Source organism: Chrysochloris asiatica, unplaced genomic scaffold (genome assembly GCF_000296735.1).
Source record: "Chrysochloris asiatica unplaced genomic scaffold, ChrAsi1.0 scaffold00112, whole genome shotgun sequence".
NCBI lineage: Eukaryota > Metazoa > Chordata > Mammalia > Afrosoricida > Chrysochloridae > Chrysochloris > Chrysochloris asiatica.
In genome coordinates, this window is record NW_006408630.1 from 8200518 (window position 1) to 8220341 (window position 19824).

General features: G+C 37.1%; 2 protein-coding genes across 2 annotated transcripts in view; one reads left to right on the forward strand and one right to left on the reverse strand.

Annotated features, from left to right (window-relative positions):
* ETFDH (electron-transferring-flavoprotein dehydrogenase) overlaps positions 1 to 6499 on the forward strand; it is a 66197-nt gene extending 59698 nt beyond the window's left edge. Inside the window, exons 10-13 of the mRNA XM_006867921.1 lie at positions 1366 to 1534; positions 4526 to 4708; positions 5211 to 5432; positions 6327 to 6499. Of these exons, the coding sequence (XP_006867983.1) occupies positions 1366 to 1534; positions 4526 to 4708; positions 5211 to 5432; positions 6327 to 6490 (738 nt within the window). The 3' untranslated portion in view covers positions 6491 to 6499. The remainder of the gene's footprint in view (positions 1 to 1365; positions 1535 to 4525; positions 4709 to 5210; positions 5433 to 6326) is intronic.
* A 1225-nt stretch (positions 6500 to 7724) lies between these two features.
* PPID (peptidylprolyl isomerase D) lies at positions 7725 to 19482 on the reverse strand. The gene is made up of 10 exons (XM_006867922.1): positions 19349 to 19482; positions 18319 to 18459; positions 17141 to 17247; positions 14374 to 14562; positions 13005 to 13127; positions 12756 to 12862; positions 10935 to 11076; positions 8820 to 8906; positions 8657 to 8699; positions 7725 to 7813 (listed from the first exon to the last, which is right to left on the reverse strand). The coding sequence occupies exons 1-10, from the start codon at positions 19431 to 19433 to the stop codon at positions 7725 to 7727; spliced, it is 1113 nt and encodes a 370-aa protein (XP_006867984.1). The 5' UTR covers positions 19434 to 19482.
* Between the last annotated feature and the right edge of the window lie 342 nt (positions 19483 to 19824).

Below are 19824 nucleotides of genomic sequence, written 5' to 3' on the forward strand. Positions count from 1 at the left end.
CAAAGCATTCAACTCTTGCTTTTAGTACTTTAATTCTCTTGATATTTAGTGAGACCTGTGACAGCTGAAACACTATCAGAGAAAGAAAACTAAAATACTTTGCACTAATAAGGAGCTCTGGTAGCGTAGTGGTTACGAATCGGGCTGCGAACCTTAAGGTCAGCGGTTCGAAACTACGCCGCTCCGTGGGAGAAAGATGAGGCTTTCTACTCCCGTAAGGATTTACACCCTCGGAAACCCTGTATAGGGTCGCTATGGTCGGAACCGACTCGACGGCACTTAACAACAACAACAACAACAATAAAGAGTGAAAGAAAGGTGGTAAGACTGCACCTTGTCAAAGGCAGAAAAACTCTCAGAGGTTTTACGGTATATATCTACTTAGTTAAATCAAGAACAAGTTGTTGTTGTTAGGTGCCATGACTCAAAGCGACCGTACTATGCACAACAGAACGAAACTGCCTGATCCTGGGCCAACCTCACAATTGTTGCCACACTTGAGCCCATTAATGCGCCCACTTTGCCAATCCATCTCACTGGGGATCTGTCAAAAATAGGTTCAGGAAAATAATTATATAAGTATAGAACTCAAAGAGTGTCAAAGGGCACAATTGAACTACTAGCTAGATTATTGGTTTATTTTGAATACTTTTTTTTTTCTCTTCCTTTAGTCTACACCAAAAGTTATCTTTCTGAGTTGGTTTCTAATTATTTCTTGCCTCAGTTTAATGAATGACCCAGAATACATCAGTTTTTCAGTGCAGCTTTTCTTTGAAGTTCTCTAACAGGCTCACCTGCCAGTAACACTGCCCACACCAGATAGGATCCTCCCAGAACTTCAAAGACACACGGTATTTTTAACCTAATCTTAGGACTGAAACTACCATTTTGGACTCTAGTATCACTCTAGATACACCCCCCCCCCAATTCTGTGATCTTGATTTAATGCTTTTTATTCAATAGTTCTAAGAGGAAATCCTAATCATTATTGTTACTAAATGCCATTGAGTCAGTCTGACTCATAGAGACCTTGTATAGGGTTTCCAAGGAGCAGCTGGTAGATTTGAACAGCCAACCTTTCTGTTAGCAGTCCCATGTTTATCCTATAGCGCTACACCAGGACTCCAAGGGGAAATCCTAATAGAAATTTAGTAACAACCCATAGATTCATTCTTAGGCAGGGGAAAAAACTCCTGGATTTAACAACAACAAAATTAATCTTGCTCATTTGCTTCTTTAGCTTTTATATTCCTTTCATGTATTTGTTTCACATGTTTATTTTTCAACTTTTCCTATAGTTTTGAAAGGAAATTTAGAAGTTTTATTTTCAGCTAACAAATGTACTTTGAATCCTTCTTTCCTCAGTCTATACCAAAACTGACATTCCCTGGTGGGTTACTGATTGGTTGTAGTCCTGGTTTCATGAACGTTCCCAAAATCAAAGGTACCCATACAGCAATGAAAAGTGGAATTTTGGCAGCAGAATCAATTTTTAAGCAACTAACCAGTGAAAATCTCCAGTCAAAGACAATAGGTAAGTACTTTATAGGAAAGAAAATATGTTCTTCTTTGACTTTTAAAAGAAGCATTTATGCCGTTTTGGTGTGGTGCTGTAGGTAAGCACTGGACTGCTTACTGCAAGGTTGGCAGTTTAAAGTGGCAGTCCTATTCAGGGTCATTGAGTAGGAACCAACTCGATGGCACTTAACAGCCACAACTTAAATATGTTTTACTGTTAGTTTCTGTCAACATCCCTGTGTGCAGGTCGTTACAAGTCAGAACTGACTCAACAGCACTTAATAAAATGTAAGATTTTCAAGGCTGTGTTCTTTCAGAAACATATTACTATATCTTCCAAAGTGCCTCTGGGTCAGTTGGAACCCCTAGCCTTTCAGTTGAGCACGTAACTGTTTGTTTGCATCATCCAGTTTAAGAATACATGAATTATATAGAAAATTAAAATACAGGTGGTTGTTATTGTGTGCTGTGGAGTCGGTTCCAACTGAGCGACCCTATACAGGGTTTCTGAGGCTGTAAATCTTCACAGGAGCAGAAAGCCTCATCTTTCTCCCGCGGAACAGCTGGTATTTTTGAACTGCTGACCGTGAGATTAGCAGCCCAATTTGTAACCACTACACTACCAGAGCACCTTAAAATACAGGTTATATGCAGTTAAACGTCTGTCAGGCAACTTCTATGGTCCCATAAGTGTTCGATTTTTCTTGAGGGGAAGCAGTTCTCCTTTTATTTCCCCCCTACTGATTTTAAAGATCCCAAACTCAGATTCTTGCAGGACTGGACCATAGGTGGACTACAGGCTGGTGAGGAACAGTTCATGGCTCTTGGGCTTTGTTTGCTGGGCAGGCTGACTGGCAGGAACTGCAGGAACCCGGGCTGCTCCTGCTGTTTAGGTGGGTGAGGCCAAGTATGCTTCACTTGCTTTCTCATGCTGCACTCCTACTGCAACTTCCATCTGTTCTCCACCAGCAGCTCCAGCAGTGGTGCCAAGGACAACCAGAAGCAGGCTCCCATGTTCTGATATGGTGTTTGCACAATGTCCTACCTATTTCACAGAATGTACAAGGGGGCGCCAAAAAGTTAAGGAAAACGTCCATGATCTTTCTATTCCATTGTTTCGCAGACTTTTTGAAGCCCCCTCATATCTTGGACTCATATGCAATTAAAAGTCTTAAGGTCTTTTTTATGGCTGTTTCAATTGAAACCATAAAGATGTATACCCATCCTTTTATACAAAGTACGAAGATGTGTGCTGTGCAAGACAACTTCTTAAACATGTTCCTCTTCTCCATTAGAGATTTTTACAGCTAAATTGTTTTAGTAACATGAAATAGAATACCAGTGATGTCCCACTTTAGAAAATATTTTGAAATTTAAAATATACTTCATTGCATATATGTAATATAAATAAGTACCTCACAAGTACTTGTTTTCATGAAAAAATAAGAGTATCTTTGCAAACTGCAAAATCTAAGTTACCTATTCCTTAGCAGACTTTGGAAGCACAAGCATATGACTTTTCTGCTGTGGTAGGGGACAGCCAGCGTATACCTTAATAGATACTTAAACCCCTTGTGTTATTGTTGTAAAGTGCTGTCAAGTCAGTAGTAACCCTCGTGTAGGGTTTCCGAGGCTGCAGACCTTTACCAGAGCAGAAAGCATCATCTTTCTATGGAGTGGCAGGTGGATTCAAACCAGCAGCCTTGTGGTTAACAGTCCAATGCTTATCCTATAGAGCCAGTGTTCCACTTAAACCCTTAATTTAAAAAGTCATGCCCCGTGGTTCTGTTTTCCTCAAAGTAAAAGCCAAAGATCCTACCCTCTGCTTTATTCTCTTGCATACTCCCACCTCATGGTCTTTGCACATGGCTTCTTATTCACATCACCTTTGCTCATCTCTCTCATAGTAGCTTGACCTTGGCCACACCATTTAAATTATAGCAGAGCCCTTCCAGTCCCCACCGTTTATTTTTCATCTTTTGGCACACTGTATAATTTGAGTTTATCATCCCTCCCACTTTGCTCAGAATTCCTAGAGCAAGGACTTTGCTATGAATTCTATATACCTGGCACATAATGGAAACTTGGTATTTGATAAAACTTATTCCTTAGAATTCCAAACAACAAATGTCCTTCTAATTGAAGTATGAAACCTAGTTATACCTTCAAATCTCTTTGTGGGTGTGGGAGGAGCAGGTATGGCACAGAATAATCAAGAGAGTACACCACACACGGAGAAGAGAGTGGACAAGGCGAGAGTGTAATGGGTGGGTAGTGGAACTTTTTCCCTTTTCTTCCCAAGTATCTTTGCTTGTTGGTTACTCACTGTATCATGTTCCACATAGAAATAGAGCCAAGAGTCATGAAATAAACACTGAAAAGTATAAGCTGTAAGGAAACTGGGAGTAGAAGCCAATACAGGATACAATGACTGGCAAGTTAAGTAGTAGAGTATGGAAAAGGCATTGAAGAACCAGTTTGTCCCATTAAGTATAAAATGTTAAGTGTTGTTGAGTCGGTTCTAATACAGCAACCCTGTATAAGGATTCAGAGGAGCTTGCTGCTAAGCTTGAACCTTGCAGTTCAAACTGACTTTGCAGTAGTGTTTTAACCCACAGCACCACACTAGGATTCAGAGTATAAATATAAAATATGTATACGAATATTTAGGTATGAAGTAGTGTCACTGGTAAACTGTAAACATTTCCTTTTTTAAGTACTATGAACTTTTTCTGAAGATTGTCATTTTCACTGACTTTTGAAACTAATTTTCCATGCTACCATATAAAACATCAAATATATTGACAAACAGCAGGATTAGTTTATCAAATGATTCTTTTTGGATGATTTATACATGGATTCTTGAATGTGACCTTATATGAGCACCTGTTTTGAAAAGTGTATTTAAGATTCACTTTATATTTCAATAGCAAAATACCTTGACTACTGGGTATTTTATACTTCTTGACATAATCCCATATTTAACATTTCATGTTTTTAATAAAAGGACTCCACGTAACTGAATATGAAGAAAATTTGAAGAAATCATGGATATGGAAAGAACTTTATTCTGTTAGAAATATAAGACCATCCTGCCATGGATTCCTGGGTTTATATGGAGGAATGATTTACACTGGAATATTTTACTGGGTATTTAGAGGAATGGAACCATGGACTCTAAAACATAAAGGTAACTTTTAACATAATTTAAGAGTATGTATTCGAGCTCACCAGCGGCTCCTTAGAAACCCTATACCGGTCGCTATGGATCAGAATCAACTCAACGGCACTTCACAACAATTCTATGAGTGCTGGTGTGGCACTCATGGTGTGGTGAGTGCATCAGACTGCAAAGCCATTTGAACTGCAAGGTCGGCGGTTCAAGCTCACCAGCTGCTTGCTCATCAGAAACCCTATACAGGGTGGTTATGAGTCACACTGACACAACAGCACTTGCTTTCTATAATTAGAAATTCATGAATAGGATCCATTTTAATGGAAATTGTGACCTATCTTATTTTAATGTTTTGGATTCTTTTTTAATCAGAGAAAACTATTAGGAAATTTTCTTGTTAAATTATAAATTCAGTGTACAGAAACTGTGTACTTCTTTGGTATACTATGTCTAAGTATTTTTATACTTTTAAATTAATGCTATATTTTTCTTAACTACCTTCCTCAAACTGTCAAAGGTTTTGACTCTAATCAGCTAAAGCCAGCCAAGGATTGCACCCCTATTGAGTATCCAAAACCTGATGGACAGATCAGCTTTGATCTCTTATCATCTGTGGCTCTGAGTGGTACTAATCATGAACATGACCAGCCAGCACATTTAACCCTCAAGGATGACAGTGTACCTGTAAATAGAAATCTGTCTATATATGATGGACCCGAGCAGCGATTCTGCCCTGCAGGTCAGTAATGTGATTTCAATCTGTTCCTAAATATTAATGTATTTCCTGTCTATCCTAAAACTAAGTGGATTATACGATATTGAAAATGTGATTTTTTTACAAATTATGTCATCACAATGTTTTATAAACTCCTTGTGAGGGTCTAAGAACTGGACACACACATAATGAGGTGAAGTGAGTCCCAGTATGGCACCGAAGGACAAGCACTGGATTACAAATTGTTTGAACTACAAGTGCAAAGTCAGCAATTCAAGTCACCAGCTGCTCCAGGGTTGCTATCAATTGGAACCAATTCATTGGCATTTTATATACACACACAGTATGCTTCTCATGTGGAATTGTATCATGAACTTTTTTGAATCCCACTGTGGGTTAATGCACTGGACCACAAGGTCACTGGTGGTTCAAACTCCCCAGAGAACCTAAGAGTGTAGCTACGAGTTGAAAACAACTTACCATACATAATTGTACATGGAGGGTCAGCGAAGAAAAAAAAAAAAAAAAGCAAGGCCTTCAAAGAGATAGACTGACCATGGATCCAGCAACAGGCTCAAAATATAGCAAAGACCAGGCAGTATATCGCTGTTGTGCATAGGCTTGCTGAGTCAGAACTGACTCGATGGCACCTAACACACATATTTTTCAAACATGCCTGATCAGTTATCTAGTTAATAAGACTAACTCAGCCGAATACTGCTGTAACTCTGGCATAGCATGATTTATACTAATAGTAAAAGCATAAAAGATCCTAGTAATATGTTTTATAAGTAAACATTCAGAAAACAACTTTTAAGGATTCTGTGTTTACCATTTCTGGGATTACAATTTCTACTATTGAATTTTAAAGTTAGAAAAGTTAGGTATGTACTTCAACTATGTCTTTTTACTTCACAGGAGTTTACGAGTATGTTCCTTTGGAACAGGGTGATGGATTTCGGTTACAGATAAATGCTCAGAACTGTGTGCATTGCAAAACATGTGATATTAAAGATCCAAGTCAGAATATTAACTGGGTAGTACCCGAAGGTGGTGGAGGACCTGCTTACAATGGAATGTAAAGTACAACTTACTTCATTTCCAAGTGCATTTGATAGTTCAGTTTCTTTTAAACTGTATACCCAGCTAACTTTAAAACATTTAAAGGCTCACAAGTGTCAAAATATCATATTACAGTATATATATTGATCAGAATGTTCACAAAACAAATAAAAATTTCATACGATACCAAAAATTTTCCCGTAAGAATTATGAAAATTTCTTAAAACCTGATGTAGTGTCTACTTAACTTCATTTTAGCAATTTAGACCCAACAGTAAAACATTATTGACCTAAATGTACATTTTACCAGCCAGTCAAGTATACAAATGAATTTACATATTCTAGAAGAGGTGTCAACATCTAGCCCACAACTTTTCTTATGAACAAACTTTATTAGAATACAGCCACACCCATTGGTTTACATATTGCCTATAAGTTACAACTGCAGAATTGAGTATTTTGACTAGTCCACAAAAGGCCTAAAATATGTACTATTCAGTCCTTTACGTAACAAGTTTGCCAGCCCATATTCTAGACCACTGAGGCAATTTTTGATGAACAGATATGTGTATTGTCTAATAAGTATAAAACACCAGCACAAACCAGCCAGAGATATGTATCACAGATCTGAGGGAAAAAAATACAACAAAACCTGCAAAAGAGCCAGAAACGGTGGAAATCTGTCAGAGAAGAAACCCTCCAATACCTTATACTTTACACACAAACCATGCTGGTAAGTTTTTATAAACCACACAATCCTCTCATGCAGTTAATTTCCTAAGCATATACTGTGTGCTATACTCATGGGTGTACTGTTTACATGGACACATGATATGCCAAAAATACAGAATTTCCCACTCAACAAAGCAACAGGAAGTGGTGACTGCACCCCTTACAAGACAGGGAAAAGCAAGGTGTCCCATGGAACTCTGGCTTGAACAGCTTTCACTGTCATATTAAAAGTTCAGCTTTCCTTTATTCATCAAGATGATGTTTTAGTAACAGGATAAGTGTTTGTGAAGATCAACTTCAAATGTACTTTGTAACACTGTTTTATTAAAAGTGAGGCCACATCAAGATTCCTAAGTTACAACCAATGGGAAACTAAAGCGTAAAAGAACAAAAACACATTAGGGATCATAAACTCTTAAATTTTCTTATTGCAAAGAACAAAAACACATTAGGGATCATAAACACTCTTAAATTTTCTTATTGCATTTATGCAATCAATGCATATTTATGAAAATTGAATTATTAAGCAAACATTTTTGCATAAGCTGCCTTCTCTTTATCTTTTTGTGCCTTTATCTTTTGTTTGACTTTCAGCAATTCTGCCTGGATAGCTGTAAAATAAAAATACAAGTTATCAGAATTTTTTTTTCATGTGATCAACTAATTTTAACATTATAGTTAACTCCCTTTGATAACTCCAATTTTCCTTCCCCATAAAGTAATGAAGGAGTTGCTGTAGGATAAGCACTGGACTGCTAACCACAAAGTCAGAAGTTCAAACTTCCTAGAAGCTCCACAAAAAAGCCTATACAAGGTCACTATGAGCCTGAACCAACTGAACAGCACTTTTAACAATCAAGTGAGAGACCTCAATTACAGAGATAGGCCATATCTCTTTGCTTGCTAAGGCAGAAAGTGCCTCTGGTTTCACTTTAGCCACAAAAGACCAAAGATCTTTTTTGACATGTATATTTAGCGTCACTATTAATACATGGCGTAACTGAAAAGCCGGTTTATTTTTGTCATAGATGCCTAACACTCTGCATTAAATACCGTTAGCTAATACACTAGATTAGAATTAAAAAGGTTAAGTCCTGCTGCAGATTCTTTCTTATGGCCACATTCGGCTCAAGGAATCATTCCAGACCTTAAATTCACCATGAATACTGTATCTTTCAGTGCTGAGTCTTCACCTAGGATTATAGTAAGCATAACCAGGTCTCAAATAACAGTAACATAGTGCAACAGAGCTCAGATGTAAGAAAAAATAGCACATCCTGGAGAGGAAGTATAAAGTAAATTCTTTCAGAACAAGAATTTTAACTGTCCCGTTCACTGCTATATGATCTTTGTAATATTAGTTTACCAGTATCTAAGTGACAAAGGATACAATGATCCGTGCAGATAAATACCTAAAAGGAAATAAACTTTCACTACAAAAACTGCCAACTTACCTTTATCATTTGGTGCTATCTCCTGAGCTTTCTTAAGATCAGCCTTTAATTGGAAAAAAAAAAAAGGGTGGTGGGGGGGGACAGTGTGTGTGTAAGAACAATTAGGAGTATGATAAATAAAAAGCTATTTTTTAAAAGTAAAAAATTTAGAACAAAATTTTACCAGTGCTTGATCGTATTCTTTTAATCCCTGCCACCCTTGAGCTCTGCGGTATAGTGCTTTGGTATTTGATGGATCTATTTCAAGAGCCTATAAAAAATGGTAAAATTAATATTTATATGTAAGCTGTCAGTATTAAATGTGCCACTTCTTAACTTATTGCCTGTTAGCTCCAAATCTACTCTTCACTGCTCTATGGTAATGGACCTTGGTCCTACAAGTATCTCTCCTTTGCCAATTGGCAGTGTTAAGTTCTATCAGTAGAGGCCACTGAATGAAGAGAACAGTGAGCTCCCCTCAGCAGGCTCCTGGTTAAGTTCTAACAGTAGAGGCCACTGAATGAAGAGAACAGTGTGCTCCCCTCAGCAGGCTCCTGCAGGAAGTTTGGCAAACAGCTTATAGCAGCTCCCTGTGACAACCTCCTTACATTACAAAGAGGTGCCAGCAAGTTCCATAGGTGGGGCACCTCAAAGAACTTCTCTGTCATAACTGAGTCACAGTCATGCCCTTTTCCAGTGAGGTCCTGATCTCAGCCCAGAGGAGGATGGTCTCTTCCTTATAAGAGCTGCCACAGTCCTACCAATAGTATATGATTTATGTATTATACACATACTTAATACACCGTTAACTGCTGTTCTATATCCTTTAGAATTCTGTACCTTACTAGCCAATCCCCCATATTTACAATCCTATGCTATAGTTTCATATATTAAACTTCTCCTGTTCAAATTACTGTGTGATTTCTGTCTTCTGAGTGGGCACTTAACTGATAAGCTGTACGAGGGGGCTTCAAAAAGTTCCTAAGGAAAATTTCCATGAAGTTTTTGAAGCCTTCTTGTATTTATGAAGAAAACCATTTCGAGTAATAATTTATATACACTTTTATTTTTAATTCCAGGGTTTTTTTAGGGGCATGAATTAACTAATAGCAAGTTTCTCCCTAACACATCTTTTAAATAGTATATTTTATATGCATAGCATCTATTAATTAAAAGCCAAAACTTAAGTGTTACTGAATATGGAATTATCTGTCTCACAAAGGGTAAAAGAGATCCATATACTAACACTTATTCTTCTCTTGGAGTCCGGGTGTGATGCTATTAAGATAAGCACTAGACTGCAAGGTCGGTCTGACTGCAGAATCAGTGGTTCAAATTCATCACCTGCTTTTCAGAAACACTATCTACAGGGTTGCTGACTTGTAACTGACTCGACAGCACTTAACAATAGCAACCATTCTTATCTTATTCCACCCACACCCTACTAAATTAGGATCTTATTTTATTTCTACTTATTCTGGATTAGCTGATATATGTACACACAGGTTAAAGTGACAATTACATGTAAATATTACCAGTGGTCTTAGTTTGGAATATTTTTCAAATAAAATATACAATAAGGAAGAGGATCATACTGCCGTTTGAAGAGGGTAATGCTGTTACTTTTCCTTGCATTATCAATTAGTATTCCTGTATGTCCCACATTTAGATAGATGACTTTTCTGTGCTTTTCAATAGTACTTATTCTTCTTCCATGCAAATCCTCATGCCCTATATTGAAATGTACTCCTTCCTCTGCTAAACCTAAAGCTTCTTATAGGCCTAAATCTGTTTTTAAATAACAATGACTATATTTATTAAGTACTTTAAATGTGCTAAATTCTATGCAAAACACCTTAAGTAATTCTTACAGTCCCTTGAGGCAGATATTAATATATTCATTTTATAGATAAAGGCATTGAAACCCTAAAAATTAGATCACAAAGCAAGCAGCCAAGGTTTATTCAAAAACAATGCCTCACATTACAACCCATGCATTTAATCATTCCTGGTTTAAGTAGTATGTGCTTGATAAGTATGTTCATATGTTAAGTGATTAAATGAGTTGATCTGTCTGCTTGGAGGAAATAAAGTATCTTCACAGGTATAAAAGTGACACAATGTTGTAAGCAAAATGAATTTTTGTGAATAAAGATTCAAATTATTTAGAAACAAGATGACTTAATATCTAGCCTCATTAAATTCTACTGAAGTAAGATATATCAAAGTATATAAAAATGACTTTTGTTAAAATTGTCAGAATTGAACTCTTCCATGTTCAAACAGCAAACGGACTTACCTTTAAGCAGCTGTCAACTGCTCCCTGCCAATTGGACATCTTTAGTTTACAAGCACCAATATTCAGCACACAACTTAAAGCTACAGGTTGTAGCTTAGATCTATCTGCTTTCTCAATAACAGCCTTTGATCCTTCCACATACCTGTAAAAAGTATTAACAAAAGTAGTATGTATACCATATAAATAAGACTGCTTTCTCAACTATGTCAAAGGTATATAATTTCTGACATGAAAACATTAAATGCTATTAATATTCTTAATGATTACAATATTTTTTTTACATACATGTTTTACTTTATAACATTTTTCTTTTTGTTTTTCAAAAGCATTCCAAGAGGCCAATTTAAGAGCAATTCCTAATCTAATGGTAATTACACAAAAACAACAATACATTTCTATTCAGGCATTTCAATATAATTATGTTTGTAACTAGGGTTCTCACCATGAGAAGGGAATGGAATGGGGAAACATAAAGGACTCTACTGCTGATTTTCTGAATTATGTTAGCAGACCTAACTAGTGTAGTTCCCAGCTGTATCTACATAAAGAGCCCCAAAGAAACATTTGGCCCCCAAAATTCCATTTCTAATGTCTATCTCCCATTAAAAAAGATCACGGCTCCCTGGAGAAACTGCTAATACCAGAACTGGACGCAAGGATAAATACAAGCCTAGACCATCTTGTATCAGAAACAAGCAAATGCATACAGATGAATTGGAACATGTAAAAAGAATATAGGGGCCAGACTTGGGGGGAAGGGAAGGGGGTGTTCTACTGGGCAAATCTGAGCACCATAAAAAATAATTTAACAGATTGAATTAGGAAACATCTACGCATGTTACTCAATAGAACTGAGCTCCACAGATTATAGTGATAATAAAAGAGAGAAAAGGGAATCTTTCAAACAGAAGAATGCCAGATAACTGTAGAAGGAAAAGACTAGAAAAATTACAGTTCTGTAATCATCAATATGATAGCTGATTCAGGCAAGGATTGTGAATGTTGTTAAAACCATTTGATGAAAAGTTGCTGTGGCCTAGATATTTACACAATCTCACAATACCACCTCATGGACTATTTATTAATAAACATCCAGATGACAGCACTTTAACACAGTGCCAGAACTCAAAATAAACCAAATGTGTACCTTTCAGATAGTCAGCAGGAATTTACAACATCGCCCACTCAAGTCCTGACAAAATATCTAGCCTCAATCTAGAGCAAACAAATGGTGTTTCTACACAATAACTGACCTGAAGTTAACCAAAATGTTAACATCATGAATTTATATCATGTTTATGTTAATGTTTAGAAGAAAACTGAAAAGATGCTACAAGTGACCTAAGATAATGTCCCAGTTTGGATACTGGGTTGGTTTTTTGGTATGTTGTTTAAGTGAAACAAATGAGGAAATGTGAATATTCACTGCATAATATATAATATTCTATAAGTGCTATTTATTTTAGAGGTGTTATAGTGAAATGGAGGATATTAGAACATTGCTGGTCCTTAGGAAATACATGCTGAAATATTTAGGAGTAAAGAGTTATGGTATCTGCCAACTTCCTTTTGAAATGGTCTATAAAAGATAAATATTAGCGAGCATATGTACAAATTATATGAGTATTCATGTCATTCAACTTTTCTAAATTTGGAATTTTTTTCTTTAAAATAAGTTGGGAGCTACAAAAGAAATACAATTATTTCCAAACACCTGGTTATACTACAAGTAATTTTCCAAAAACTTTCCAATGGACAACTTCAATTGTTTGTAATTTAATCTAAAAATTCTTAAAAGTGACATTAAAAATATTTTATTACCTTAAAACTTTTGCATATTTCTTTATGGCCATCTCCCAGTTCTGGGATTTAAAGAAAGTATTCCCAATGTTTTTTAAGTCTTCTGTTACCAATAAAATTTTATCTACCTATATAAAACAAAGAATACAAATATGTTGGATTTTTGTGGGTTTTATGCTAGATTTTATCATTAGGACAAACTGACACAAGAATTTTTTTTAGAGTTTTAATTGACTAAAGTTTGACTAGTCTGAAAGTACTGGTACTCACATCTTTTAAATCTATATCCGCATCCTCAGGGAAATCTGGATGACTGTCACCAGAACCATCTTTTGGGAATATTCCCCAATCTTCTCCTTCTTTTAATTCTCCACATTCTGCAATAACGCACAACTGTAAAAATAATCCTAAGTTGTAGAAGTGTACTATCACATTATTGAAAGATAAAAAATAGTCTGAGTTTACAAAACGATACTGTTAGAAATTATGTTCAAGTCACTCCCAAAACTAGATTTATGTAAAGAGACTCAGTCACTGAATTCCAATGCTATTAGTTGTCACTGGTCAATTCTGACTCACCCTCTATATGCAAAGAACTTTGCTGTACAGGGTTTTAAGACTGTGATCTTTTGTAAGCAAACTGTTAGGCATGTTTTCTGAGGTGCCTTTGGATTGGTATGGACTGCCAACCTGTCAACTCGCTTGTGTCAAGCTGTTTAAGGGCCATCAAGTCGGTTCCATCTAACAGCGACCCTGTATAAGGTTTCTGAGGAGTGGCTGGTGAGTTTGAACTGCTAACCTTGCAATTCACAATGATTTTACAGACAATGCTTACCCTACAGTGCCACACCAGGACTCCAGTCCAGTGCTTATTCTGCAGTGCTATATATACAAGGATTATAATGCCCTTTTATAAATATTCCAAATGATATGACGATGTCATTATTTACAAAAGTATTTTACTGCTATTCAAGAGCTTGGTGGATATAGAGTAAGTAAAAAATTTATCATTTTCTATGTAATTTTCTTTAGGTGAGACATGTGCTTTCAGTTTAATACTGTTCCCTTGATACACTGAGCAAGGGACAGCCTACCTCTCCCCAATAATTGAATTCCCAACTCCTAATCACAACCTTATTAATTAAGTTGGGTGGTGTTATAGTCATTTTGATTCAGACATTTAATAAAGGATCTTTAGAAATAATATACTCTATAAACGCTTCAGTAATTTATACTGAATGAGGAAAAGGAGCAAGAGAAATTAAGAAACAAAGATCTAGGTTAAACCACTAGTTAATGACAGACTACAAACAAAATTCCTAGTTTCTTCTTCTCTTTCTATAAATATACAACTGTATATACTGACTCAAAGATTTGCAAATATAGGAAGACTTAAACCACTGGTCAAGGATTACCAAAACTGAAGCTGAAATAAGAATTAAAGTCTCCTTTAAAACGAATCTTTCCCATTGTTGAAAACACTATCAAAGAAAAAAGTGACATATCCAGGCTCTATTAAAAGCCAACATTTTTTTTCTCTTAATAGCTCATAAGTCACCTAATCTTTTTATACAAGTATTTCCTTCAGACAATGGATAAGATAGTAAGTATATTTATTTCACTGTATCTTTTTACTTACTTTGGCAGGGTTTTCACCTTTCACTTCTACATTTTCCAGTATCCTTGCCACGCCCAGGCCTTTAATGACTTGGCCAAATACCACATGTTTACCATCCAAATGAGGAGTTGGAACTGTTGTGATAAAGAACTGAGAACCATTTGTATTGGGTCCAGCATTTGCCATGCTCAATAAACCTTCCTGATCATGCTGCAAGAATAAAAATCATTAAAAGAAAACCAAGGTTAAAGGAACACGTCTGAATTGACCATTCAATAAACAACCACTCACATAAAACTTAGAGTGAACAATAATATTATTTACACCCAACAACATAAGGTAATTTTACTTTCCATAAATTGTAACCATAAACTCACAGAACATGGGGTACCTTAATCACATCATAAACTTGAAGAAAAACTTATGAAACCAAGTAAAATTGTATGAACAATAGTCAAGGGAGGTGTTATTTCTAAATTTCTAGACAAAGATACACATACTTCATTTCTAAGATAACGATGCTGAGGGATTAAGGAGGTCTAATTGTATATTTTACCCTTCTTATGTTTCTTCGGATACCACCTAACAGTCTTGCTCACTTATGGACCTACGCCAAGATTCTACCTTTACAATCAAGTAAACTGGGAATAGTAATGGGATACTGAACTTACAAAGGCCATTCACGTAGATATTTTCCTAATTTCAAAAAGAATCCAAATGTTATGACTAGTCTCTAGTGAATCGCCCCTTCAAAATTCTACCTTGACATAATGTGTTTAAAGGTTCTGTGAAATCCTATTTATATTCATCTTTCCACTTTATCTCTCAGGCTTTTGAAATTTATTCTTTGTTAGTCCATGCATTATATTAAATTTGTCTATCTAAATTGTTTCTGCCCCTCCAATCTAAATCTTATTTCATCTTTCAAGTTTGTAAAAGTACCACATGCCCTTTCTATAGGCCTCTTTTCATAAACCTGATCACATTTCCTTCGTTGTTTTCATTCTGGTAGCTTCTTTGGTTTAGTGCTTTTCCCACGTTACCTAAAATACTAATATTATTTCCGCAGCTTCCCATTGTATTTGTCTTCTCTTCCACATCTCTCCTTCAATCTTCCATCTATACTTTAATTCTTATTATGCATACAAAAACCAAACTATACTCTGCCTAATCTAATCTCAGCTACTTTGCAAGGCCCAGGTTAAATACCCATTTTTCCTCAGTGTCTTCCCTAATAATTTTGATGATACTAACAACAACTCTGTCCTACTGTATATACAGAAAGGTCAATCAATTTAGCACTTATTGCATACTATTATGTTATTCCCCAGTGGTCCCATGTAATTTAACCTTATCTCTCCAGTAAAATGAGAAATTGCTTGTTATTGAGGCTTTTCATTTTTTTCAATTAGTCCTTTGGTGCCAGTGACAATCTTGAGCATTATTGTTGTTAAATGCCGTCAAGTTGATTCTGACTCACAGCTTGTGAACAGGTATCCAAGGAGCTGCTCGTGGGTTTAAACCACCGACCTTGTGGTTAGCAATCCAGTGTTTTTCCTATAGCGCCACACCAGAACTCCACTGAGCATTATAGTCACTGTCAATAAATACTTTTGATAGACTGATGATACTTTCTTTGCAAACTGCCCAAATTACCTTGTTCATACTCCTCAATTCCAAACATATCACTTTACTTTTTATACTTACATGTCCATTCTTATAACTTGAATGATGCAATATACCCCGATTACATCTTGGGACAATGTAGATAAGGCACAGGCACCATTAATGTCCTTTAGGAGCTTGGACATTAACCATATCCGCTAGTTTGCAAATCCCCTTAAATCCTGGATATTATCGGTGATTTTGTTGCTCTTCAAATTCAAGGATAAAGATGCACAAGTTACCATCCTTACCATAATGAGAACATTTTTCCTGGAAACAATTTGCCATATGGTGGCTGTACAGGCAGTACCCAGATTATGAACAAGATCCATTCCCACGTCTTGTAAGAATTTGTAGGTTAATCTGACCAGATGCGTTTGGTCCTTTATTTCACCTTATTTCAGTGTAAAAAAAAGGCTGGAAGGCTTTTTAATGACTTAAAAGCTGCATGTGCAGCAAGTGAAGGTGACCATGAAAAATTGGTTGCGAGTAGAAGTTGGTTCATTCATTCAAAATTTGGGCAAATTTACTTAGCAATAAAGCAGGGTTTCAACCAGGAAGCATAGCTGCAACAGTTCTACTTTGCTCAAAGATGGTGATGATTCACTCAAAAATGACAGCCAACTGCACTGCCAGCCTGCCAATAATCTATTCTCAGACTTCAGGAGCCTCAAGGACTCACTATGCCTCTAGAGTCTCCCATTTCAGGCCTTCAAGCTGTAATTTTTCCCGCTCCAGTTTACCGTCTCTTGAGTCACCCAAATTGTAACAATTTAGGTCTGTTTCACTTTATCAGCCATGACAGAACCATTTCAAAACCTTGAATTAAAGGACAAATAGGAGGTATCTGTTTTAAGTTGGACATTCGTAACCCGGGGACTGCCTGTACTTTTAAAAATTCAATGGCTAAACAGAAGCATATAAGAACAGGGTCACACTGAAATAACTGTAATATTTAAGCCAAATAAAACCGCCACTCGGTGTAAATGTTCCATATTAAAAATATGTACATATCTTTTAGAAAAGAATGTAAGCATGAGACATTTATTGGCTTTTCAACCCAAGTAGTCAACATCAGCAACCTTTGTATCAGCAATAAACATACCATTATCATATACTTTACCTTATAATGGAAATTTTCATCTTCAAATTTTTCACCATAAATACTTTCTCCACCTGTCCCATTCTGATTTGAGAAGTCTCCACCCTGAATCATGAATTTCTTAATAACTACAAAAAAGGCAAACAGTTATTAGAGAATAAGAAATGAATGATTTCAGCAATGTCAATAATGCATATGAACTACAAACAGCCTTCTAAAACCCAACTTGAATCCTATCACTGTTTCTTTCCCCCAGCCATACCCACAACTCCAAACTCTTCAGGCTTTTCACAATCTGAGTCCGACCTATTGTAAATTTCCCACTAACCCTCCAAGATTTAGTCCACATGGCACCTTCTCTATACAATTGTCACTAAGACTCCAAAGCGCAAAGTTCTTAACTATGCTCCCAAGATATCTCAACTTTAATTCTATTTAATAACATAAATTACAATTATCTCTTTAGCAAATGTTTTCAAGTGCCGTCGACTTGGTTCCAACTCATAGCAACCCTGAACAAGGTTTTCAAGGAGCCGCTGGAGGGTCTGAAGCACCAACCTTGTAATTAGCAGTCCACTGCTTATCCCAGAGAACCGAACTAGGACTCCAAATTAATAACTAGAAGATATTTTTTAAGTATTTTACAAAAAAATACTGATTCTGTTTTACTCAAATTTATGTAAAATATTAAGAGTTAGAGGACTGGTGAAGCTAGGATAGTTTGTTTCTTTACATATAAACCTAGTGTCCTTTCCCAAATACATAATTTGTTGTCATTGTTAAGTGCTGAGGAGTCGCTTCAGACTCATAGCAACCCTGTACAGGGTTTCCGAAGCTGTAAATCTTTACAGGAGCAGAAAGCCTCATCTTTCTCCCACGGAGAAGCTGGTAGTTTCGAACTGCTGACCTTAAGGTTCGCAGCCCGATTCGTAAGCACTACGCTACCAGAGCTCCTTGTTGAGTCAATAGCGACCCCTAAAATACATGATAAGCAAGCTTTCATTTATTAATTTCACCTCTTACAGCCCAACCTTTATGAAATTGAGTCATATTGCCTCAGATTTCAAAGCATCATCTTGGAAACTAAGAGCACTTTTAATCCTCACGCTCTACTTAATGCTTCCTTTTCTTAACGCCTATCAAACAGGACTTGACTATGTACTTGGAACAATAATCAGATTCAGGCAATTTACACATACTTCGATGGAAAGGGCATCCTTTGAAATGGAGAGGTTTCCCAGTTGTGGGTCCAATGCCTTTTTCTCCTGTACATAATGCACGGAAATTTTCTGCAGTTTTAGGCACAATATCTGCAAACAACTCTAAGACAATTCGACCAACTAAAATAAAAAAAAAAAGGAATCTTATCAGTATGCAAAACAAACAAATGGAACGATTATGGTGATGGAGATTGTTAATGAATCATCAAATTTATTTTTTGGTTATTTTTGTAATACTCAAATTTAATATTAAATGTTGCATATCTAATTTAATTTGAAACAAACGTATGTATCCATCCATGGTCTCCCACAGGGTCCCTGAATCCTCATGGACCCATGCGTGCACCATTCAAACATACAAGACCTGGCTCGAATTGCTAATATGTTCCAGAACAAGAGCCCATGAGTTACCAGGCAACGCACGCCCAAACTCAAAAGCTCTTAGAAACTTAGGAGCTATGTAACTTAGGCAACTAACTACATATTACACTGAGCTCATTTCTCCATTGCCAAAATATTCCCGTCTGAACCTGTACATTAAGAATCAGTAACAAGGAAAAAATAACTACATTCGCAAACAACTTGCTTTAATTTATAAATAACCTGACATCTACTGATTTATTACATGTGTCAGAAGATATAGTGAATTTAAGAGTCCAGCGCTATGCGTTTGCATATTCCAGGGGCTTTCTGAACTGTCCCACTGCAGAAATAAAATAAGATGGCAATTCTATGGCGCAAGGCAGCGAGGTGATGCAACCAAATGGGGCGAGACAGAAGAGCAAAGACCGCCACAAACTTCGAAGCAGAAATTTCCAGAAACTTCCCCTACGACCGACTACATTCGTACAAGAGCGCTGGTTCGACTCTGCCCTGGATCCCCAAGCTTGTTCCAGAAGGCTGCTCTGAGCAGCCCCCGGCCGAGTCGCGCCTCACCCTTAAGGGCCCCTAGAACCCAGTTAACCACCGCCTCTCGGGGGTCCTCACGCGACCCTCGCACTCTGCTCACCTTGTTCCCCTCCGATGTCCACATCAAAGAAGACTCGGGGGTTGCTGGGGTTGGAAGGTTTAGCTTGGGGGGAGGGATGCGACATCTTGCCTTACACACGCGTCTGGACACGGGCTCAAAAGCACCTCGTGGCCTGCAATGAACGCAAGCCTTACAGAGACTTGCCGCACCAAAGCCACACCGCAATGCCGACGAGCCACTTCCGCTACGAAATCCGGAAGGCGCCCCCCGACTTCCGCTGTGGGCGCCCCCCGCCGGGCTTCTTGCCCGGCCCTGTGGCTGGTTAGCAATGGTGGCGTATGTCCTGGGATCCGATTTTTCTCTCGCATCGTCTTTAAATTTACCCCTCGCCTCCTCCAATTCGTTTTCTTTTTTACTCGTTTGGATTACAATCCAAATCCTTTTTATCCGATTCATTTATGTTCCGGTTATCGTGGTGTGAGAGCATTAGAATCAGACTCGAATTTCAACCTCTG

Excerpts from the sequence above, each read along its gene's own strand:
- PPID (XM_006867922.1), bottom strand. The coding sequence starts at position 19,433 with ATGTCGCATCCCTCCCCCCAAGCTAAACCTTCCAACCCCAGCAACCCC. Across the intron at positions 12,863-13,004 it reads CGGATATAGATTTAAAAGAT|GTAGATAAAATTTTATTGGT; the intron begins GTGAGTACCAGT and ends TGTTTTATATAG. Across the intron at positions 8,907-10,934 it reads CAGTTGACAGCTGCTTAAAG|GCTCTTGAAATAGATCCATC; the intron begins GTAAGTCCGTTT and ends CATTTTTTATAG.